General features: G+C 50.4%; 4 protein-coding genes across 4 annotated transcripts; 2 read left to right on the plus strand and 2 right to left on the minus strand.

Moving 5' to 3' along the window:
* Window positions 1–1,154: 1,154 nt before the first annotated feature.
* Window positions 1,155–3,107, plus strand: AtWU_04458 (Zn(II)2Cys6 transcription factor; the record flags this gene model as incomplete). Its single annotated transcript, XM_035499569.1, has 3 exons — window positions 1,155–1,623; window positions 1,676–2,213; window positions 2,270–3,107. 3 exons carry the CDS (start codon window positions 1,155–1,157, stop codon window positions 3,105–3,107), a joined length of 1,845 nt encoding a protein of 614 aa, XP_035355462.1.
* A 1,469-nt stretch (window positions 3,108–4,576) lies between these two features.
* Window positions 4,577–7,157, minus strand: AtWU_04459 (PDPK1 family serine/threonine-protein kinase; the record flags this gene model as incomplete). The annotated part of the gene is made up of 2 exons (XM_035499570.1): window positions 4,577–4,921; window positions 4,977–7,157. The coding sequence occupies 2 exons, from the start codon at window positions 7,155–7,157 to the stop codon at window positions 4,577–4,579; spliced, it is 2,526 nt and encodes an 841-aa protein (XP_035355463.1).
* A 1,785-nt stretch (window positions 7,158–8,942) lies between these two features.
* On the plus strand, window positions 8,943–10,822 carry AtWU_04460 (methyltransferase domain family protein; the record flags this gene model as incomplete). Its single annotated transcript, XM_035499571.1, has 5 exons — window positions 8,943–9,681; window positions 9,745–10,130; window positions 10,186–10,314; window positions 10,381–10,602; window positions 10,658–10,822. 5 exons carry the CDS (start codon window positions 8,943–8,945, stop codon window positions 10,820–10,822), a joined length of 1,641 nt encoding a protein of 546 aa, XP_035355464.1.
* A 2,379-nt stretch (window positions 10,823–13,201) lies between these two features.
* On the minus strand, window positions 13,202–15,105 carry AtWU_04461 (protoporphyrinogen/coproporphyrinogen oxidase; the record flags this gene model as incomplete). The annotated part of the gene is made up of 6 exons (XM_035499572.1): window positions 13,202–13,789; window positions 13,849–14,274; window positions 14,330–14,680; window positions 14,764–14,844; window positions 14,916–15,033; window positions 15,089–15,105. 6 exons carry the CDS (start codon window positions 15,103–15,105, stop codon window positions 13,202–13,204), a joined length of 1,581 nt encoding a protein of 526 aa, XP_035355465.1.
* Between the last annotated feature and the right edge of the window lie 3,452 nt (window positions 15,106–18,557).

Raw genomic sequence — 18,557 nt, forward strand, 5'->3', positions numbered from 1 at the left:
AGGGAAAAGACAAGAACGAGAGAGAGAAGACCAAAAGGACCAGGCTAAGAGAATAATGATCCGAAGAATAGGAGTCGAGTCGACTGGACCGAATGCAATCAGAATGCAGCCAAGGCGAGGAAGATGCAGACTGAAGCCGACAGACCAGTTACAGCCGATAAATAAACATAGGGTCCAAAACCATGGCTTCGAGATGGATTTCCGTGGGAAAAAAGATGGTCTGTGTGCAGCGAGAGACTGGATGACAGCGGTTGATACCTCCGTCAAAGAAGGATAAATGATCCACCAAAGCGAAACCAAACCCTCCCCTTGGGCGTGATCCAAAACTGCTTTGACTCGGAGTGCCCTTTGACTCCTGGAAATTCTGCGACCGACCGAAAAGGAGAAGCGAAAGGACATCAAGACGGAAGTTCAATCGGGATTCGTTGAGTCCATTGACGGCCTCGCAGCTGCGTTGATGCCTCTTGATTGGCTTAGACTGGATAGTCGGATCCGTCTGTTCAGCTGCCTTTTGTCGGATGATCCCCGACTCCATTCTTTTCCTATTGCGTCCTCTTCTTCCTCTTTTCGGATTCCCAGAGAGAGATACCCACCAAAAGTATAAACTCCATTTCTTTCCTCATCTTCTCATCTTTATGATTGATTTCAATGTCCATCCCGCTGGCTGCCCCGTATTTTAAGGCATCCAAGGCATCCACCTTGTTCTGTCATGCTCTTGTATGACACTAAGCCTCTTCTGGCTAGCGGGGGTGTATAGTATGAGTCAGCAGCACTCCACCAATGGGGATGCTTGATTCCTCTTTTTGGCGGCCTTTGGATTCCTTTACGGCGCAGTTCCAGATCTTCTTTCAGCCCTCTTCCTCCTCCCCCTCCTCTTCTCGTCATCTATCTCTCTTACTTCATTTCTTTCTTCGGCCTTGAATCGGCTTGCCGTGCTCTTCATTCGGCTAACAGCATTCAGCACCCCCAAGTGGTGTGCTCTCAATGTGCTGGGTGAAGCTCTCCTCCCCCACACCCCATTCCGTGTCGTGACGAGTCCCAATGATGGCGAGTGTCCTGTGTAGACACTCGTCTCGAGCCGCCTGCATCGGATTGCGATTCTCCCATCCACCAGAGAAGTGACCCGTTCGTCTGCTCTTACACGGTCCGAAGTGATGTCGAAGGGCTGCTATACCTGTCGTCGCCGCCGCATCATCTGCGACAACGGCTTGCCAACCTGCCGCAAGTGCCGCGATGCGGGGAAGGAATGTCTGGGGTATCAGAAGCCCCTCGTCTGGGTCAAGGGAGGTGTGGCCAGTCGGGGAAAGATGATGGGTCGCAGCTTTAATGAGGTTATGCGCCCTTCAGATCTTAGGCGCGGTGACTCGAGCCCCTCTTCCTCCAGCAATGCGTCGCCGCCGTCAGCTGCCGATTCGCCTACCCAGTCTATCGACATCAGCTTATGCGTACCCCCCAACGTGTCGGGCATCCAGGGTATCCCAGAACCGATCCAGTCGGAGGATAATGATGATCAGGATACGCAAGTTGTCTTGCAAAGAGCTACTTCCGTCTCCGCACCTTGGGGCCTGGTGGATCCGCTGTTTAAGGACCTGAGTCAGCTGTCACGGTTCTACATTGTGCATTGTATGTTTGCCGGTTTATCTACCTGTGTGATCCCTGTCTAATCATCCCGAAGTCAACCAGAACCTTGCCAATTACCTCACCCTCTACTCCGAGACCGGTAACCCGTACCGTGACCTCATTCCCCTGGTCGGCGACTCTCCTCTTCTCGCCCACGTTCTCGCTGCCACCGGTGCCTTGCATTATGCCATCCTGGCAAGCGGGGACTTTTCCCTGACGCCATGGTTGTCGGAGGGTTCCCCAGCAGACCGCACCCTCCTGTCTCCCGAAGAGGTAGAAAAGTCCGTGATCACCTCGATGTCTCGGCGCCCGTCGTCCAAGGTATATGAACATTTTCTCGGACTCAAGCAGCGCGCCTTAGGGCAGTTATCGAACGATATCCGGGATCCCGTCTTACGCAATGATAACAGGACCCTTGCTGCGATCACAGTACTCGCTCTTATGGATGCCATTGAATCGGGAGATGGTGCCTGGAAGTTCCACCTCGAAGGGGCCAAAAAGCTTCTCAAAGGCCGCCAAGAACAGGGGGCCTCCAGTCCGCCTCAATACCTCGTCAAGTGGCTGGAAGATTTCGCTGTCGACGGCATTCTCCTGTAAGCCATATAACCTTCTCCTAGCCAAGCGACACACATACTGACACAGCTCCCAGCATCCAACTCATGGGCTCCACCCTCGCTCGCCCAGGGTCCCTGACCAAACCCTTCTATACCTCCAGCATGGGCCCCGCCATGCTCAAACGCCTCGAAGAAACCTCCTACGTCGGCTGTCCAGCCTATCTCCTCGAAGTCATCCTACTCATCCACGCCGGCCTCTACTTCGACCCGGACGTCGACCCCAACTCACAGCCCTCCATGATCTTCACCTCAGCCTTCCTCTCCCAAGACACCAACCCCCTCCAATCCCCCGGCGCTCTCCTCCAACACATCCAAGCCTTCGACCCCTCCGCCTGGGCCGAGTCCATGCAAAGCTGCTACTACCTCGCAGATCTCTCCATGCGAACCGCCCTAGCCACCGTCTTCAAAGGCGCCGTCTACCTCTACGCCAGCCGCGTTCTCTCCCGCCCGCGTCCCGGCGCCGCAACCATCCCCAACCACTTCGGACTCCCCTCCGACCACGCCGAAGTGGCAGACCTCATCATCCGCAAAATCGCTCTCATCCCTATCGAAGATCCCCATTTCAAATGCCTCATTTGGCCCACCTTCATTGCCGGCGCAGAATGCAGAGACCCCTCCCAGCGTCCCTTTGTACTCAATAAACTGCGCGCTCTGTACTTCAACATCACCAGCGTGAACGTCCGCAACGCAGCTTGGGTTTTGAGCCTGATGTGGCAGAAACAGGATCAGAAGAAGGCTGAGAAGGAACAACAGCAGCAACGGCCTACAACTACCACCGATAATTACCCCCATGACGATGTTAATGATGATGACGATGACTTTGATTGGATTCAGGAATTGGATAATTCCAGGATTGACTGGTTGTTTATATAACTGTTTCTCTGAAATATTATTGTTCTTCTCCTCTCTTCTTCACTGGGATGGAAGAGATACCTCTTTCGGGGAAGGGAAGATATCCTATATTTCACTTCTTGTATATAGATGATATAATACATAATTGTACAGTGCAACTTCTTTTTTTTGGACTTGGTATATCAGACGTTACTTGATAGTTTAATCAGTAGTACGAACAATGATTCTTCTATAGTAGAATATATTCTCGCACTGCACCAAAGCAGCGCCAAAAAAAAAAGAAAAGGAAAAGGAAAAGAAAGATAATTGACTACAAGCTGTCAAAGGGATTCATTCTCTCTCCGAGTTTACACTTTCATCTCTGCTTTTATTCCTGGACTACATTTAACATCAAATATGAATGATTTTCAGGAATGAACACTATGTAACAAGACCACGGGACTGTCTGTAGATTGTGCATTGAAGGGAGAAGAAAAGAGAACAAGAAATGAGATGGGAGGTATAATAAATAAAAATTATAAAATGAAGGAGAGGTTTGGTAGACAAGTAGATGGTAGGGAGAGAAGAGAATGGAATACTACTCAATCAAACACAGAAACATACAGCAAAATGGTAAGAGGTAACCGATCAAAATAACTCCGAAAACGCTCAGTATAGTAGAAAGAACACACACACACACACACACACAGGATCCCTAAGAGTGGTAGCATGACTGCAAGGTGGTGACAGTAGTGTAGAAAATTGAAGAGGTAAGTCCCCGCGCTTTTTGGAAATGAATAGATGACGATGATAAGAATGTACTGTTGGAGCGCGCTGTGTCCCAGACATGGCGATGATTGGTAGTAGAGTGGGTGTAGTTTCAACTGCCAGATCGGTTTATCGCAAATGCGCGGAATATATATATCGGAAGAGAGAAGAAAGAGTAGATTGAGGAGAAGTCGAGAATGGGGAAGAAAATAGAGAGAAAAGGACAAAGTAAATGAAAACAACCAGATGAGGGATATATGCATACTCCTGCCCATCTAAATGCAGCAAGTTCAACAGGGAATAAAAACACGCTCATCATTGCGAAGATGCAAGGCCAAAGCAACAAGCAAGCCACGTCACAAAGGAAAATTTCTTACAATAGATGCAAACGTACAAAGGAAACAAGCAAGTCGCCGGCTGAAGTTCATGACTGAATCCCGGTGATAAGAATAATAGCTTTAAGTATAATAGTCCAAAGCAAGCCCTGCCATTGGCAGGGATGATAGAAAAGTATCGCCAATCACACACGCAGGAAACTCTCAGGGATATCAAGCAAAAGACGGAGACGAGATATGTTCCAGGTACAATGAAGAGACTTTGTATGTATGCGACCCTGCGCAATGGTTTATAAGCTGGACTAGGGGAAGAGGAGAGTCCAGGGAAACGGGGGGTTGGGGGAAGGAAGAGGACAGGGAATTGAGGTGAGTTGGGCAGTAGAGGTATAAGCGGCGAGCACGAAAGGCTTAGAAGACTGCTGCCAGACCATTCTTGGAGTGACGGCGACTGAATCGCTTCTTGCCTTTGACGGACTCTGTGTCTGTGTTCTGGTGCTTGACCAATGTGGCTCGTCCCGCGGGAGCACTCTCGTTCTGAATCTCAGAGCTGCGGTCAAGAGTATTGGCATGGCTCGACAGTCCGGAGGACAGATCGCGGAAGGCGTCATCAGAATAAGAGCCGTTGCCCTGCTGAGACAGGGCCATTTCCCGCGCGCGGTCTAGGCTATCGAGCCACTCCTGGGCCGATACGGCGGTGGCGCCCATGTTGCTGGACGAGGGCTTCGGATCCTCAAAGACAAAGTGTTTGTCGCGCTATGTGTCAATGTTAGAAGCAATATACCAAACCTTGTGAAGAGAGTTCACATACCGTATCCACCACCCAGCACGAGAATCCCTTGGAATCTGTCGATGTTCGATATGACGTGCCTGGGGTCAGGAGGGAAAGCTCCAGTTTCGCCTTCTTCTCGTCCCCTCCAGATGCAGCCATGATGATGCGCCCAGATGAAGTAACCATCACCAAGCGCTGCCGCTTCTTGGTGGTGCTGCCGCCAAAGAAGCGGGAGAATTTCCGGGGTGCTTCGTACTCGCCCCCATGTTTCGAGACGGGACTGTGGGCTGCTGGGGATGATAGAACCACCAGGTTACCGAGTTTCAAAATTCGCTCGTTGGTTTTGGTCAAGACTGGAGACCACTCGATATCCAGTTGACTGGGAGGTGGTAGTTCGGTTACCAGTCGGGGCACCACACGCGAACTGACATTAGTGCTCGAGGCAGCCGGGTTAGCGCTGGAGACATAGCCTTCACCACCACCGCCGTTCAGCTTGATCGGCTCACGCGGCGGTGGAACATACGCCTTCAGACGAGGCGCCTTGCGCTTCCATAAATCCGGGCCCCATGTGATTCCCTGGAAGAACTCATGGTTCTTGATATGTTCGATGGGCAAACGACGGGCTGGATCCAAAACAAGAAGGCGTTCAACGAGATCGCGGGCGACGGCAGGGAAGCCGGCAGGGAAGTCGTAATCGAGCGCAACGATCTTCTGAAATGTCTGATATTCGTTCCCGGCTTTGAAGGGAGGCCGACCCGCTAGAAGCTGGAAAATGATGCAGCCAAAGGCCCAGAGATCGCTGGCCTTGCAGGCATTCTTATCTGTCAGAAGTTCCGGGCTTACATATTCTGCTGTGCCCACGAACGAGCTGGCTCGTTCGTCCTCCGGGATTTCGGTAGAGTCTAGCGGGGGCATCCCGCTGGAGTTCTGAGGTTTCCGTTGACTCTTGAGGATCTTGGCTGTTCCGAAATCGGTGATTTTGATGTGCATCTGACTGTCGAGGAGAACGTTTTCCGGCTTGAGATCCCGGTGAATCACACCGCGTTTATGCATGTAGTCTATTGTGTCTAGAATCTGAGCACCATAGAACCGTGTACACTCCTCGTCGAAGGTGGTCATGCGCTTCAACACGCCCAGCAACTCGCCTCCTTTGCAGAGATCCAGCACAAAATATAACGAGCGCTCATCCTGAAACGTGTAATATAGTCGGACAATGCCCGGGTGTTCGGTAAGCCGGTTGAGGGTGTCCTTCTCGATGTTCACATATTTCACCTTCTTCTCCTTGATGATGTGTCGCTTATCCAGGATCTTGATGGCATATTCCTTCAAAGTTTGCCGGTCGGTTCCCAGGACGACGGTACTGTAAGAGCCCTCGCCCAGCGTGTGAGCAAAAGAAAAGTCCCGGACGCCCTTCTTAATGTAACGCGCAACCGGCTTGCCGTTGGCGTCAATCTCCTGCCTCACGGCGACCGCTGCACCACGATCCTGCCAGTCCTCGCTGCTCGCACCGGGGCCATTCTCCATAGCATACGGAGAGCCTCCCATCTGTGGCGTCGCTCCACCCCGCGCGTGAGCCCTGGAAGTTTGACGCATGATCATGGGACCGTTGGTTGGCGGCAACTGGGCGGTTCGATATGAGCGATCATTGTGGTTATTGTCGCGGACGGGAACACCGGCCTGAAAAGCCGCGGAACCACCGCGAGATTCCGCACGTGCTTGACTTTCGGAGGCGGAGGAGGCCGCGGAATCGGTACGAATACGATAGGAACCCTCCCGAGCAGCTGCCAGTGTTGATGTGGATCCGTTCGCGTAGAAGGCGGACATAGGCCGGGAGGACTGCGGAGCAGGGTGTGATTGTGAGGACGACGCGTAAGGAGTGTATTGAGGACTCGTCTGCTGCGGGAGGTCAGAGTAGGGATTGTAGAAGGAGCTCCGGTTGTCTCGCGGCTTGATTGCGGGCTCGACTGAGGGGGAGGTGAGGGTGTCTTGCAGATCTGTCGTGGAGGCAGGAGCAGACGGTCGGGGAGGAGTTGTCGATAGAGAACTGGCCGGTCGTTCGGAGACGATGGTAGGTTCGCGCACCAGCTCGGGTTCCGTTACATCTGCAGCACTGGCAGCGGGCGTTGTTGCAGCATCTTCGGACGAATGTAAGGAAGAATCATCGGGGTTTGCGATGCGGAGCCCCCCTAACGATTGGGATAGGCTGAGATCCCCATCCATGATGGAGGTAGCGATGGGTTTGGTGATACACCAAACCTAATTCTTGGGGGAGAGCAGGATGAGGGTGGAGGAGGGAGGAAAAGTTGGGTTTCAAAGGGGGGGGGGATGTGGGAGGAGGAGGAGGGGGGGAAGTGCGGGCGGAAGTTGAGGGAGAATGATGATTTGGGGGGAAGAACAAGAAGGAGGCAGAAAGACGGAGAGAGATTAAGATGGCGGGATAGTGACCTGGCAAGGCACCAGCGTGGCACCAAGCAGAAGGTCGAGAAGGGGGAGGAGAAAAAGAGAAAGGAGAGAGGAAGAGAAGAACGAACGAACGTAAAAAAAGAAACGAGCGGGGGAAGGAAGAAAAAGAAGAGGAGAGGGAAGCTGGGAAGGGAAAAGGAGCTTCCCCGATGGGATGAGATGGGATGGAGTCGAGAGAGAGCGAGGAAGAGAGAGAGAGAGTTAGAGTTAGTTGGTTGGTTGGTTAGAGAGGGGAGAGCCGGACGGGGGGGGACTATGGCGGCGGTCGGAGGAGTAGCGGATGATGCATTGGGGATGTGAAACAACTCTGGCCGGAACCCCAAACACAATGGATTATGGGACACTCAGGATGTAAATAGAACTGACAGAGGTGAACTGGAATAATAGGAAAAATAGCAGGGGGTAGAAGGGGAAAGGGAGAGAGAGAGAGAGAAAGAGAGAGAGTCAAAAATGGGAGAAGAATAATATGATTGATGAGGGAAAGGGGATAAAGGGGATCGATGTAGTAAGTAGTAAGTAGCAGTAGTAGCAGTAGTAGTAGTTTACTTGGTAGTAATAGTAATAGTCAAGTGGTGGTGGTAGTAGTAGAGAGTTACATACGGGAATTTCTGCCTACAATTAAACAACAATCATCATCATCATTATCTTATTCTAATCCTGCAATTTATTTTTAAACCTGCCATGGCCTTGTCTCTCTCTTACTCTACAAAAATAAGAATCGTGTCATACGAATAATTAAGAATAAAAATAATAATAATCAGCATCCCAATGGGCATTTTGAATAATGCAGCCTGGCCGATGGATCCTGCCTTTCTCTCTCTCTTTCTCTGCACAGCTCAATCGGATGCCCTGGAGATGTAGATCTCTTAGGCCCTGTAAGCCCCATTCTCCATCTGTGTCTCTTACTCACATTCCGACTAAACCATTTACCATCACTACTTTATCTTCTACAAAATCTACTTGGAATATTTATATCCGTCTGTTTCACTTTCGAGATCGTGACTCTGCTCAGCCTCTTTGATGTTGCTATCCACTGATCCGTTCGAGACCGAGAGACAGTACCGTGGTTCGCTACCATCTCCTGCTCCATCTTCTATACTACTACACCGTCTCTTTCGCAGTCCCCATCTTGATGCCTATTATAGAACAGATTCAACTATTAATAATATCACTCTCCTCCACCACCACCACCACCTACTGATGCTAGTCCATTCTACCATCATTCTGGAAACACGACTCACCTACGATAATATATATAGAAAAACCATTTCAGCTGGCTTGATAGAAGTCGTATCTCTCCATCGCACTTGCCATCCGGATGCTCTTTCCTGATGCGCCTTGTAACCTCGTAGTCTAGCCAGATGATTCCCCCGTCCCCATCACGAATAGCTGCACACTTCTGCCCACCTCTGCACACTTTATAAAAGAGAAAGATAAATAAACTTACAGAGGCACATAGTTGTTCCTGTCGCTCTAATCACGGTTATTTTTCTGTGTTCATTTCACATCTACTATCGTCCTAAGATATCCTACATCACTACCATGATTCGATACAAGCCTACACATATTGCTCTGGGCGATGAGGATCTCCGCTACCATCTGGAAAGGCTGCTTATTCGCCATTCTCGCATGGCCGAGTGGCATCGGCAAGACCTCGACCGTGACAGCTATAGTGATGATAGTGTAGCCTTCTTGGGTTCTGATTTCTTTTCGCCCTACAACCTCTCTCCGGGCGGTTCCGTCTGCAGCTCGGGCCCCGACTCTCCTAGTCAAGGTTCCTGGCAGTCGAATCAAGACTGTGAAGTTGGCCATTCAGCAATATCCTCCTTGTTCAATGAACCAGATGACTCCTTGTCTGTGGTGGTGCAAGATGAGACGCGGACCATGAGCACCTGCTCATCAGGTCTCTGTGGGCCCCTGTCCGAAAAGTCCTCTCGAACAGGTGAAGAGCACCATGTGACAGAGACTACGCATCAGCTCTCATTGAAGACTATTGACAGCAGTCAACTCCCCGGTCAATCACCGGGAAAGCGGGGCCGTGAAAGGCTGCATCCTCATTCACTGACCTGCCAGCCTCTCACTATAGCAACCGTACCATCCATCAATATCCCCGCTGGTGTTTTCTCGAAGAATGGTGGAAGGTGCTCGATTGTACCACATCGTCACTCAATTTCTCACCCGCTTCTCCTTGGCACCAGGAAATTGAATCGAGAAACTCTTTCCTGCAGCACTCAGTTGGCGGGTGGCTCGCTGAATTTCATAGACACCTCGAATGAAGTAGGTGAGCTTCAAATACCATTCTCGGGCCTCACAGCTACCAAGTGTTAACTTGGCTATTTTTCAGAGAACCTGAGACAGACGTGGTCGAGATTTAAAGTGCAAGATTCGGATCTCCGTCCGAGCCTTGATCTCGAGATCCGCTCAGGATCCACATGTGTTAATCTAGCTGCGCAACAAACACAATTAGTTGATTTTCTTACACGGCCCTCTTCCAGACCAAAGGCGGCGCTGGAGGTGATCAAGATGCCCGGTGCAGATATTTTGACCAGGAAGACACGCGGCCAGCGGGCCAACCTCTCGTTGCCGGGGTCTGCTGCCGTCCATCACAATGGCCCTGGTGAAAGATCGGGTGCAGAGATTACAAAAGCTCCAGTAGCACTTCCCACTAGATTGCAGAACAGTGCGAGGCCAAGGTCCACCGGGGCACATCGGTCCAACCCCATTCGAAGAGTAGGCCCAGCATACCTGAGAGTGGATAAGATAGACTCAGCTAACGAAGAGCAAGGCTCCTAGGAATATAGTCTCGCATGGTACGCAGACTGAGACTGAGCAGGCGTCATTATTACCTGAGCAAGGCCATGGGGAAACGGTAACACATCAGGCTGTGAATTCCTCGCTAGCTGCTCCAGCAGAGGTAGGTGCCGATCTTTCGAGGGTTAGATAGGCAGTTGAAGGTCTGATGCCCTTCCGTCATCCACAGGGAGTCCAAAACCATGGTCATGAACACAATCCTCCGCAAGAACACATGGTGCGGGAGGCGCCCGCCATTTCAGGGCTACTTCGAGATATGCGTTTTCAGAAGAGTCAGAACGCCAATAGAATCAATTTAATTGCTTCTATGCCATCGGCAAATCCACCGGTACCCGGTGGTAGAGGAAGCATGGCAGCTCCACATGACCACCGCTCCGAACCATGCATGGATGTACGTATGCTCTCACGTAGCCCTGTTGCGCTGGCCATCGTTAACACCTAGACAGACCCGAGCTTCGGTCAACCCGTACCTGAAGGAGGCCATGGACTTCGATAGCTACGTCACCTTCATGACGGATGAGTTATACGAGAAAGTTGAGGTTGATGTCAAGGACTATGGCCCAACAATTCTAGGTTTAACCCAGCAATTAAGCTCGCAGGGTAATTGTTGATGATGGCGTGTTGTGTGGAGAGGGAACGGTTGGGATGACAGCAGGGTGGATAGAAGCATGTCATCCGCGGTGGGGAGACAGCTGAAAAACAAAAAGTACCGACGACTGTTGATATCACGCCTAGTCAAGGACAGACAGAGAGGGTCATGGGAACTGCTGTGAGGGGATGGGATTGATTGAGTGATGATACGTCGACCTCCTTGCTGCACCGGAGAATTTGGCCCGTACCGGGGAAAAGTGAGCTTCTAATGCTAAAATTGACTTGCTTGGGATTCCATCCCTATGAGGTGTCATATGGTCGGAGGTGTATTCAAGATTCTCATACGCCATGCAGGGCTCAGCCATTTTGCCTCAACCTGTTGCGTGGATGGGACGTAAAGCATGGGGGGCGGAGTTGATGTCCGGACCCAATGAAGGGTGAGATCTCGTGAGGCTATTCGTCATCCATCCCAATGAGCCCAGTCGACACGCAAGCTGCAGAAAATTCAGCAATGATGGTGTAGTGTAAAAGAGTGACGGTGTAGACTGGGGAGCTCGGATAAGAAAGCAAAACCGACCGACAATAAGGCTGAAGCGGATGGATTCCAAAGCTGCCAACTTGCGTTATGTAACCACGTATATGTAGGTATCCCTCTTCCCTGAAAGATACTATCATTACTGCAAATAAGAAACCTAGACCCGATCATCATTATTACCCCAGTATCACCTCAATACTAGCATAATCACAGATAAGTAAATTACCAGAATACTACAGAGTATCTACTATCCATGAAACAAACCACCCTCATCGCCATCATACCCCATTCAATCGTCATCGCCCATCCAGGAGGGGCAGAATAATAGAATAAGAAAGATAGTTCTGACCACCTGTCCTACCTAGGCTAGACTACTACTAATAATCAAAATCAAAATCTATTTTTACATTGGGAATTAATTTTCCTCTGCCTGTTGAATAGTGGATACATTATTTTTCTGCACGACTCTCCCAATTTCGTCTTTTTCCTTTCTTGGGTTTAGTTCTACTTACGCGTCCTGCCCCAGTGCGCTATACCGCTTTAGGTGTTTGGGGTGGGTGGGCTGGTTTCCCCTTCTTGGCATGGTGAGAAGTGGTGGTGGTGGTGGTGGCGGGTAATGGATGTTCCGGGGGGAGAATACATACGTAGTAGTATTATCATGGTAAACTACTACCTCTTATTCATGCGTGTTAGTCTCTAGTATTGGAGGTGAATGCTAAGTTAAGAACTGTAGTAGTTACTATGTAAGTAATATTCACATGATGGTCCCCGGTTGGGGGCATATGTATATGTGAATGTATGTAGATTGCCTGCAGCACAATATGTTACTGCTGTGATACTACTACTACAAATACTAATAATATATCACCACTACTAATAAGAATGAGCACATGCTCAACTACAAGATACTAATTACGTGATTACTAGTAGTTAGTCACTAGCATACTCAGATATACAGTAGTAGAACAATGAGTAAAGAAAATTTCCGACATAGTCAGTGCTCTTCTTCATCCACACCCTCCGAGCTCGAGCTCACTCAGCCTTATGAGACGGCGGGTGGGTGGGTTGTGGATGGGGGGATGTGGGTTAGTACTGAGGAAAATATGGAGTTATCACACGATAGGATAGATAGATAGTATGTCAGATATAAATTAATGGCAAACGGTAGATCCCATGTTTCACTACGTATGTCTTACACGGAATACCGATTGGACCACTGCAGTAGTATTTATTCTCTAGATGATTGGTGTACATAAGCACGAAGTAGTAGTAGATGACTCCATATGTGTGGGTTTGATGTATTCCATACTACTCCGTTCTGCATACTCCATACTCCATACTCAGTTGTTGCGATGCTGCTATATATCACATTATCATACTTGATCGGGACAGAAGTGAGCGAAAATAGAAACGCCCTGCATGGGCTGATGTGCTGCACACACTGCCTCACTTCGGTGGGTGATACATGTGTCATCTGTCATGAAGCTGGATTCGATCTCCACGGGGTCGCGGCGAGACATGTAACCGGCATACGTAAATCAGCAAATTAAATCCCCAACAGAAAGACGCGCGTTCGATAAGCAACTTCTATTCATGTCTAGTAGATGGAGCAAAAGACGGCTGGAAAAGTGGATGATGATACGCATCACAAAAATGCCAAGAACATCTCCCATACATCGCTTTCAATGAGCCAGAGCAAAAAGAAAATTGGTAAAATAAGTTAAATAGATAGGACAAGAAGTAAAAAAAATGACGAAATATGGCTCCCGTTGATCGTAATCAGATCTCTAAACAAATCTTTTGCCCCCTGGAATCATTCAAGAAAAAATTAAAACCCGTGTAATTCTATTAACATTTCAACCCTTTACTGCGCCTGGCTCTTGGCGAAAACCTGGGCGCCGTCAACCAGCCGACGCTCGGTGTTCTGTCTACCGTTGACGAAGTCAGGGTAGTTGAGGGTCAGCTCGACAGCGCCGTTGACAATGTTGTCAACAGCCTCAACACCGAGCATGAAAGAGTGGTCCTGGTTACCGACCTCGTAGCGCCAGCTACCGAAGCGACCACGGGTCCAGATGTCCTTCTCCTGGAGTCTGGGCAGGATCTGGGTAAGAGCACCCTCACGCTCCAGGGAGGGGGTGGGGTAGCCGTGGTCGAAGCGGCGGTGGTAGGTGGAGACAATCTCATCGGTGGGCTTCAGCATCTCGGTGTTGACGAGACCCTGGATGCAATCAGCCAGGAGAGTCTCGTGGTTGACAGGCTTCATCGAAGACTCGGAAACCTCCAACATGATGGACCAGTAAGGACCCTCCTGAGCCTCAGTGCTCTGGGGCTTGGAGCCATCCGCAAGCTGCAGAGTGGGAAGCTTCTTGGAGCCCTCGGGCTGGTTGTGGGGGGAGTAGTTGGAGAAGATGGTGGCACGGTAGAAGGGGCAGTTGTCCTCGGGGAAGTAGAGCTAGTAACGAGCATGTTAGTTTTGAAGTCATTCATGGTTTCCATCTGAGGTCAACTTACCCAGCACTTGTCACCGATTCTCTCGGGGCGGGTACCACGGATACCGACACCAATGACGTGAGTGGAGGAGTAGAAGAGCTGCTTGGTGAGGCCAACGAGCTCCTGGTCGCCGATCTGCTCAGCGAGGAAGTCGACAGCCATGGTGGAGACGAGCTTCTTGTAGCCGACAGTGGTGCCATCACCCAGGGTGACAGTCTTGTTGTTGGCATTGACCTTGACGACCTTGCCCTTCTCACCGAAGCGAGTCTTCTCCTTGGGGATAGTGTCGGCGACGGCGATCCAGATACCACCGGTACCACCACGGGCGGGGAAACGGAAAGTAGCGTTAGGACCCCAGTTACCAGCGGTCTTGTTAAGGATAACGTTGGTCGTCACAGCCTTGACGTTAGGGGCAGCAACACGCTCACCCAACCAGGCACATTGCATCTAATGAAAATCAGCACCCTGTTACTTGCCATATAATCCATACATAGTATCTTACCTTGGTCGTAGGCACAGCCCAAACCTTGAAGTTGTAGGGTCTCATGAAGAGGTCGGCGATACCGACACCCATCTGGCGAACAATCCACTCATCGAAGTTCTGGGGCTTGGTGTTGGCGACACGAGCCTCAAGGGCAGCGTCGATCAGGCCATCGATACAACGGACCTGCTCATGCTTGGGAAGCATGGAGATGTTGTTCTGGAAGGGGTAGGGAACCCATTGGCCCTGGCAGCGAACGTAGGAGATACGCTGGTGGGTGTACCAGTCGTCATCCTTGGGGAGAGCCTCGTTGATGCAGTCATCGAAGTACTTGTAGTGGGAGAAGATGACGTGACCACCAACATCGAAGAGCTGTGATTGTCACAAGTCAGTCGCTGTTTGCTTTTGACCAGTGCAATGCCTGCCCATTGAGGGGAAAGTGGGAATCAACATACGAAGCCTTCGGGGGTCACATCGGTGGAAGCAAGACCACCGGGGGTCTCGTTGCTGTCAACGATCAACCAAGAGGGGCCATCCTGCACCCACGAATTGTCCAATTAGCCTTTATTCGAGTGAAGGTATACGATAGGGGGCGCGCAATGCGTACAATCTGGTTAAGACGCTTCGCGGCACCGAGACCAGTAGGGCCGGCACCAATGACGAGAACGTCGACGGAGCTGAAGTCAAGCACAAAGACAACGGTCAGCAATTGTTCCAATGAGCTTCTTGATGTAGTGAAGGCAAGCTTGCCGTTGGAGGGAGGGGGAGAGGTCTCCTTACATATCGGGGTGGGTCATCCTGCCTTGTAGAATATCCTGAAAGCTGGGGACACGGTTCAAAGTCCTGCGGGCGAGGCTGAGCATAGAAAACGAGCCTTGTGAAGCTGCAGGGACAGCAGAGTTATAAGGAGAGAGATGAGGGGGGAGGAAGAGAGAGAGAGAGAGAGAAGAGAGGTTGGTGATGGAGGGAGCAAGAAGGGGAGGGAGATGGGCGGGAAGGTATAGGTGTATCCGTCCTGCGGTCGGTCGGGAAAGCGAAACGTGACAAGCAAGCGGTGGGGGGCGCTTGGAATCGGTTTCAAGTTTAGGCCCTAATAGATCAAGCAATCGGATTATCGGATTTCCCCAAAAAAAGTCGACTAATAATTAATAGCAATACGTGTCGCCGAAGCCCCAGTCGCGGAGCCTTGGAAAAGGGGCAAAGGGGACAAAGCTAATTTCCAACCCCAATCAATCCAAATCATCCCTCATCTTAAAGGTCTGGAGGACGCATGGGTCGGGGCTGATCGATTCATGCAATCACCATTCATTCGTTTTGGGTAATTTTAAAAGAAGTAAAAAAAAAGTACACGAAGATAAAAATATCATTAAAATTAAAATAAACCAAAAAAATATTCCGGGTTGCCAACCATTGATACACCTTTCCTTGCGCCATCTGCGCGTTTGCTGCTTTTTCGTTGGATCATAGCTAGGCAATCGTTCCGTAGCCCAGCAGGCAAATAGCCATTTCTAGCCCCATGAACGCATCAAAATATTCAAGAATAGTATCCGACTGCGTCCAGCCAGACGCCTACTACCGCAATAATCAATATTCCGCTGATTCCGATCGTACGATTGGCCCTTGTTGTCGCACTGCTTATCGTTATATCTGAATGCAGCATCATCACCACCTCCCCCAAGTCCGGCGTCAAAGCTCATCCACCTGCAAGCACTGTGATACGGGATCCATGGGGTTTTCTCGGCAGGCACCGGGCTGCCAGGGGCTATCGTCTAGTGGAATGCATGCGCGTTGCTCATTCTTGGTTTTAAGGGTCTCTAGCTTCTACGGCCTACGGAGTCCTAGCATCTGCTTTTCTCCGTAGAGCTCCATCCGCTGGCGGAGCGACGGTTGCCGTTTACCAAGAACGGTAATGCAGTTCGGCGATGGATCTTGTGTACCCCACGAGAGCATCATGAATTCCGTTCGATAGATCACTGCTGCCGTCTGGTTTCTCATCTTCTGGACCCTCGGATATATACGAAACTTCACACTCAGAAGAGGGGGCTAGGTCCAAGCTCGCGGGAAAGACATATACCACTAACGGAAAACCGTGGGCAGTATGTATAACAATCCCGTGCAACTGATAGCTCGATCACCTTCATCAAAAGCTGCAGGCAAGTCATAAGAAATGAGCTGTGTATCCATTGTGTACGCACATCCCTGCTGAGCGGCCAACCAGGCACTCCCTACGACCAGTGGCAGTCGATTGCCTCCTGCGCAAGGTACTACCTACTGCGTATCTAGTACTCCGCAGCGGCGTGGACCTGACCTAACTGGTCCAGGAGGATGTCGATGGCGAGCATCGGCAACATGGATCGTCCCCTATTTGACGGTCTGTCAACTTCAGGGTAGATAAGTAGGGAACACATGAGCCGGGCAACAGTTGAACGGCTCCACTCGTTGTCCTTCTTGAAATGGAAAGACAGAGAGGATCTTTTTCCAGAAGCGCACACAACGGTTATCAGCTTAACCTGTCTGGGATTTGAGATGCAAGCAGATGGAGTTGTCACCCACTCAGGGACTAAGGGACCAAATACACACTAACAAAAGCTTCAATTTTCGCCCCCTGAGGCTTTCGTAATTTGGCCCTCCTGTCAATGCCCTTATTTCTGACGGACGCGCAAGCAGCAAATCCTGGTCAGAACTTTGCATGGACATCTGTCTGCTATTGATTGAACCATACAGTAACCATGGCCAGACCGAGAACACGAACAATCCATATTGTCGACCAGGACCCGAAGGATGGTACACGTCGGCACGGGACTCCATACAACAGAACTATCCGGACCCTCGTGGGTCTGGGAAAGAGTCCCTGAGGGAACGGGCAACCTAAGGACGGCTCCGTCGTACCATTTGCTCTAAACGCCATTGAACCATGGTGATGGCGTCAGGCCCCTCAGCCATCAGATCGCCGCATTCCCCACCCGCAAGGGACCTTTGCGGCGGCGCTATGAGCAAGTGGCCGCTGAACGCGGGTAAGACAGTGCTTGGCCTAGCGGGCTGCTTGCGTAATGCATCCTGCACCAAACCAGCCGGCGTTAATTTTGATCAACAGTGATTGTCGCAAGTTGGTGTTGATGTGTCCCTCCCCTCCATTAACATTTCTTTTGTTTCCCCCCTCCCCCCTTCTACGTTCTTATCGGACACAATCGGGATTCGATCCTGAAGGAGTCTAGATGAGTTCACAATCAGCAGATAGTAATTGCCCATTTGTCGAACCAGAAGTATTAAATAGGGGGGTGAAGACGAGAAGATAAAAAAATAGGCAAAGAGCCAAAAAGAGAGTAGATGGCGTTGCCTACCAAGGAAAGTCGCTGGGGAGGGCTCCATAATGGTAATAACCAGAACAGCCTATCTCTAGCCAGAGCGAGCGGAAAAGGGGCAACAACCAGCGACTACTGGGCCCCCCCGATGGTGGAGACCTGGAGATTGACACCAACCACCAGCGCTCGCCAGGACAGCAGAACTCGCCACGAGAGTGATGAGCATTTGCCTCGCCCCACGGCCGTACCGAGAGATGGTTTCAAGGTCGTCCATCCACTCGCAGATTGCAATTAGACAGCAATATATCGAATACGCATTGAGAATCGCGGTGAGGGTCGGGCAAACACCGGCAGCATCGAGCATAGCGATAATGATGCAGAAGACTCGCAAGTCAATGATGATGAGAACGGACAGGAAGTATAAAATAGAAGTCGATAATAGATAGTTGACGACGTTTGCAGAATGCAGATGGACTGAATCTTTTGGACGAACCGAAAGAGGTCTGGAACTGGCAAATGTTTTGTTACGATTTGTTCATACCATTTCCGTACCCGGCAGCTTGGTTGTGCAAGCAGCGGTAGTTAGGGGAAATAATTTCGTAATAACCAAGCCATTACGGTACTGAATTCAAATTGTGGCCATTGTCAGGACAATTTGCTGCAATACAGTGTATGTGCCGGGTCTCCAGCCCGCTAATTTTTCGCCCCTCGTCACTCCACTTTTGGCCTCCACCGCGATGGGCTTGTTCTTCCCAGCCTAGAACTCGAAACCGCCCGTCAGAACCACTGGTGGTGTTTCACCTGCTTCGGCGTCCATGGGGTAGCATACGAATAGTATCTAATTATAATTTTCCAGCAAATTCTTGGAATATATGCACGATATATCAGTTCAGAGAGTATAATACTATCAACTGTTATTTCATGTGCTCAATTTGAGACCAGGCAAG

This window comes from Aspergillus tubingensis, assembly GCF_013340325.1.
Source record: "Aspergillus tubingensis WU-2223L DNA, scaffold_6, whole genome shotgun sequence".
Classification (NCBI taxonomy): Eukaryota; Fungi; Ascomycota; class Eurotiomycetes; order Eurotiales; family Aspergillaceae; genus Aspergillus; species Aspergillus tubingensis.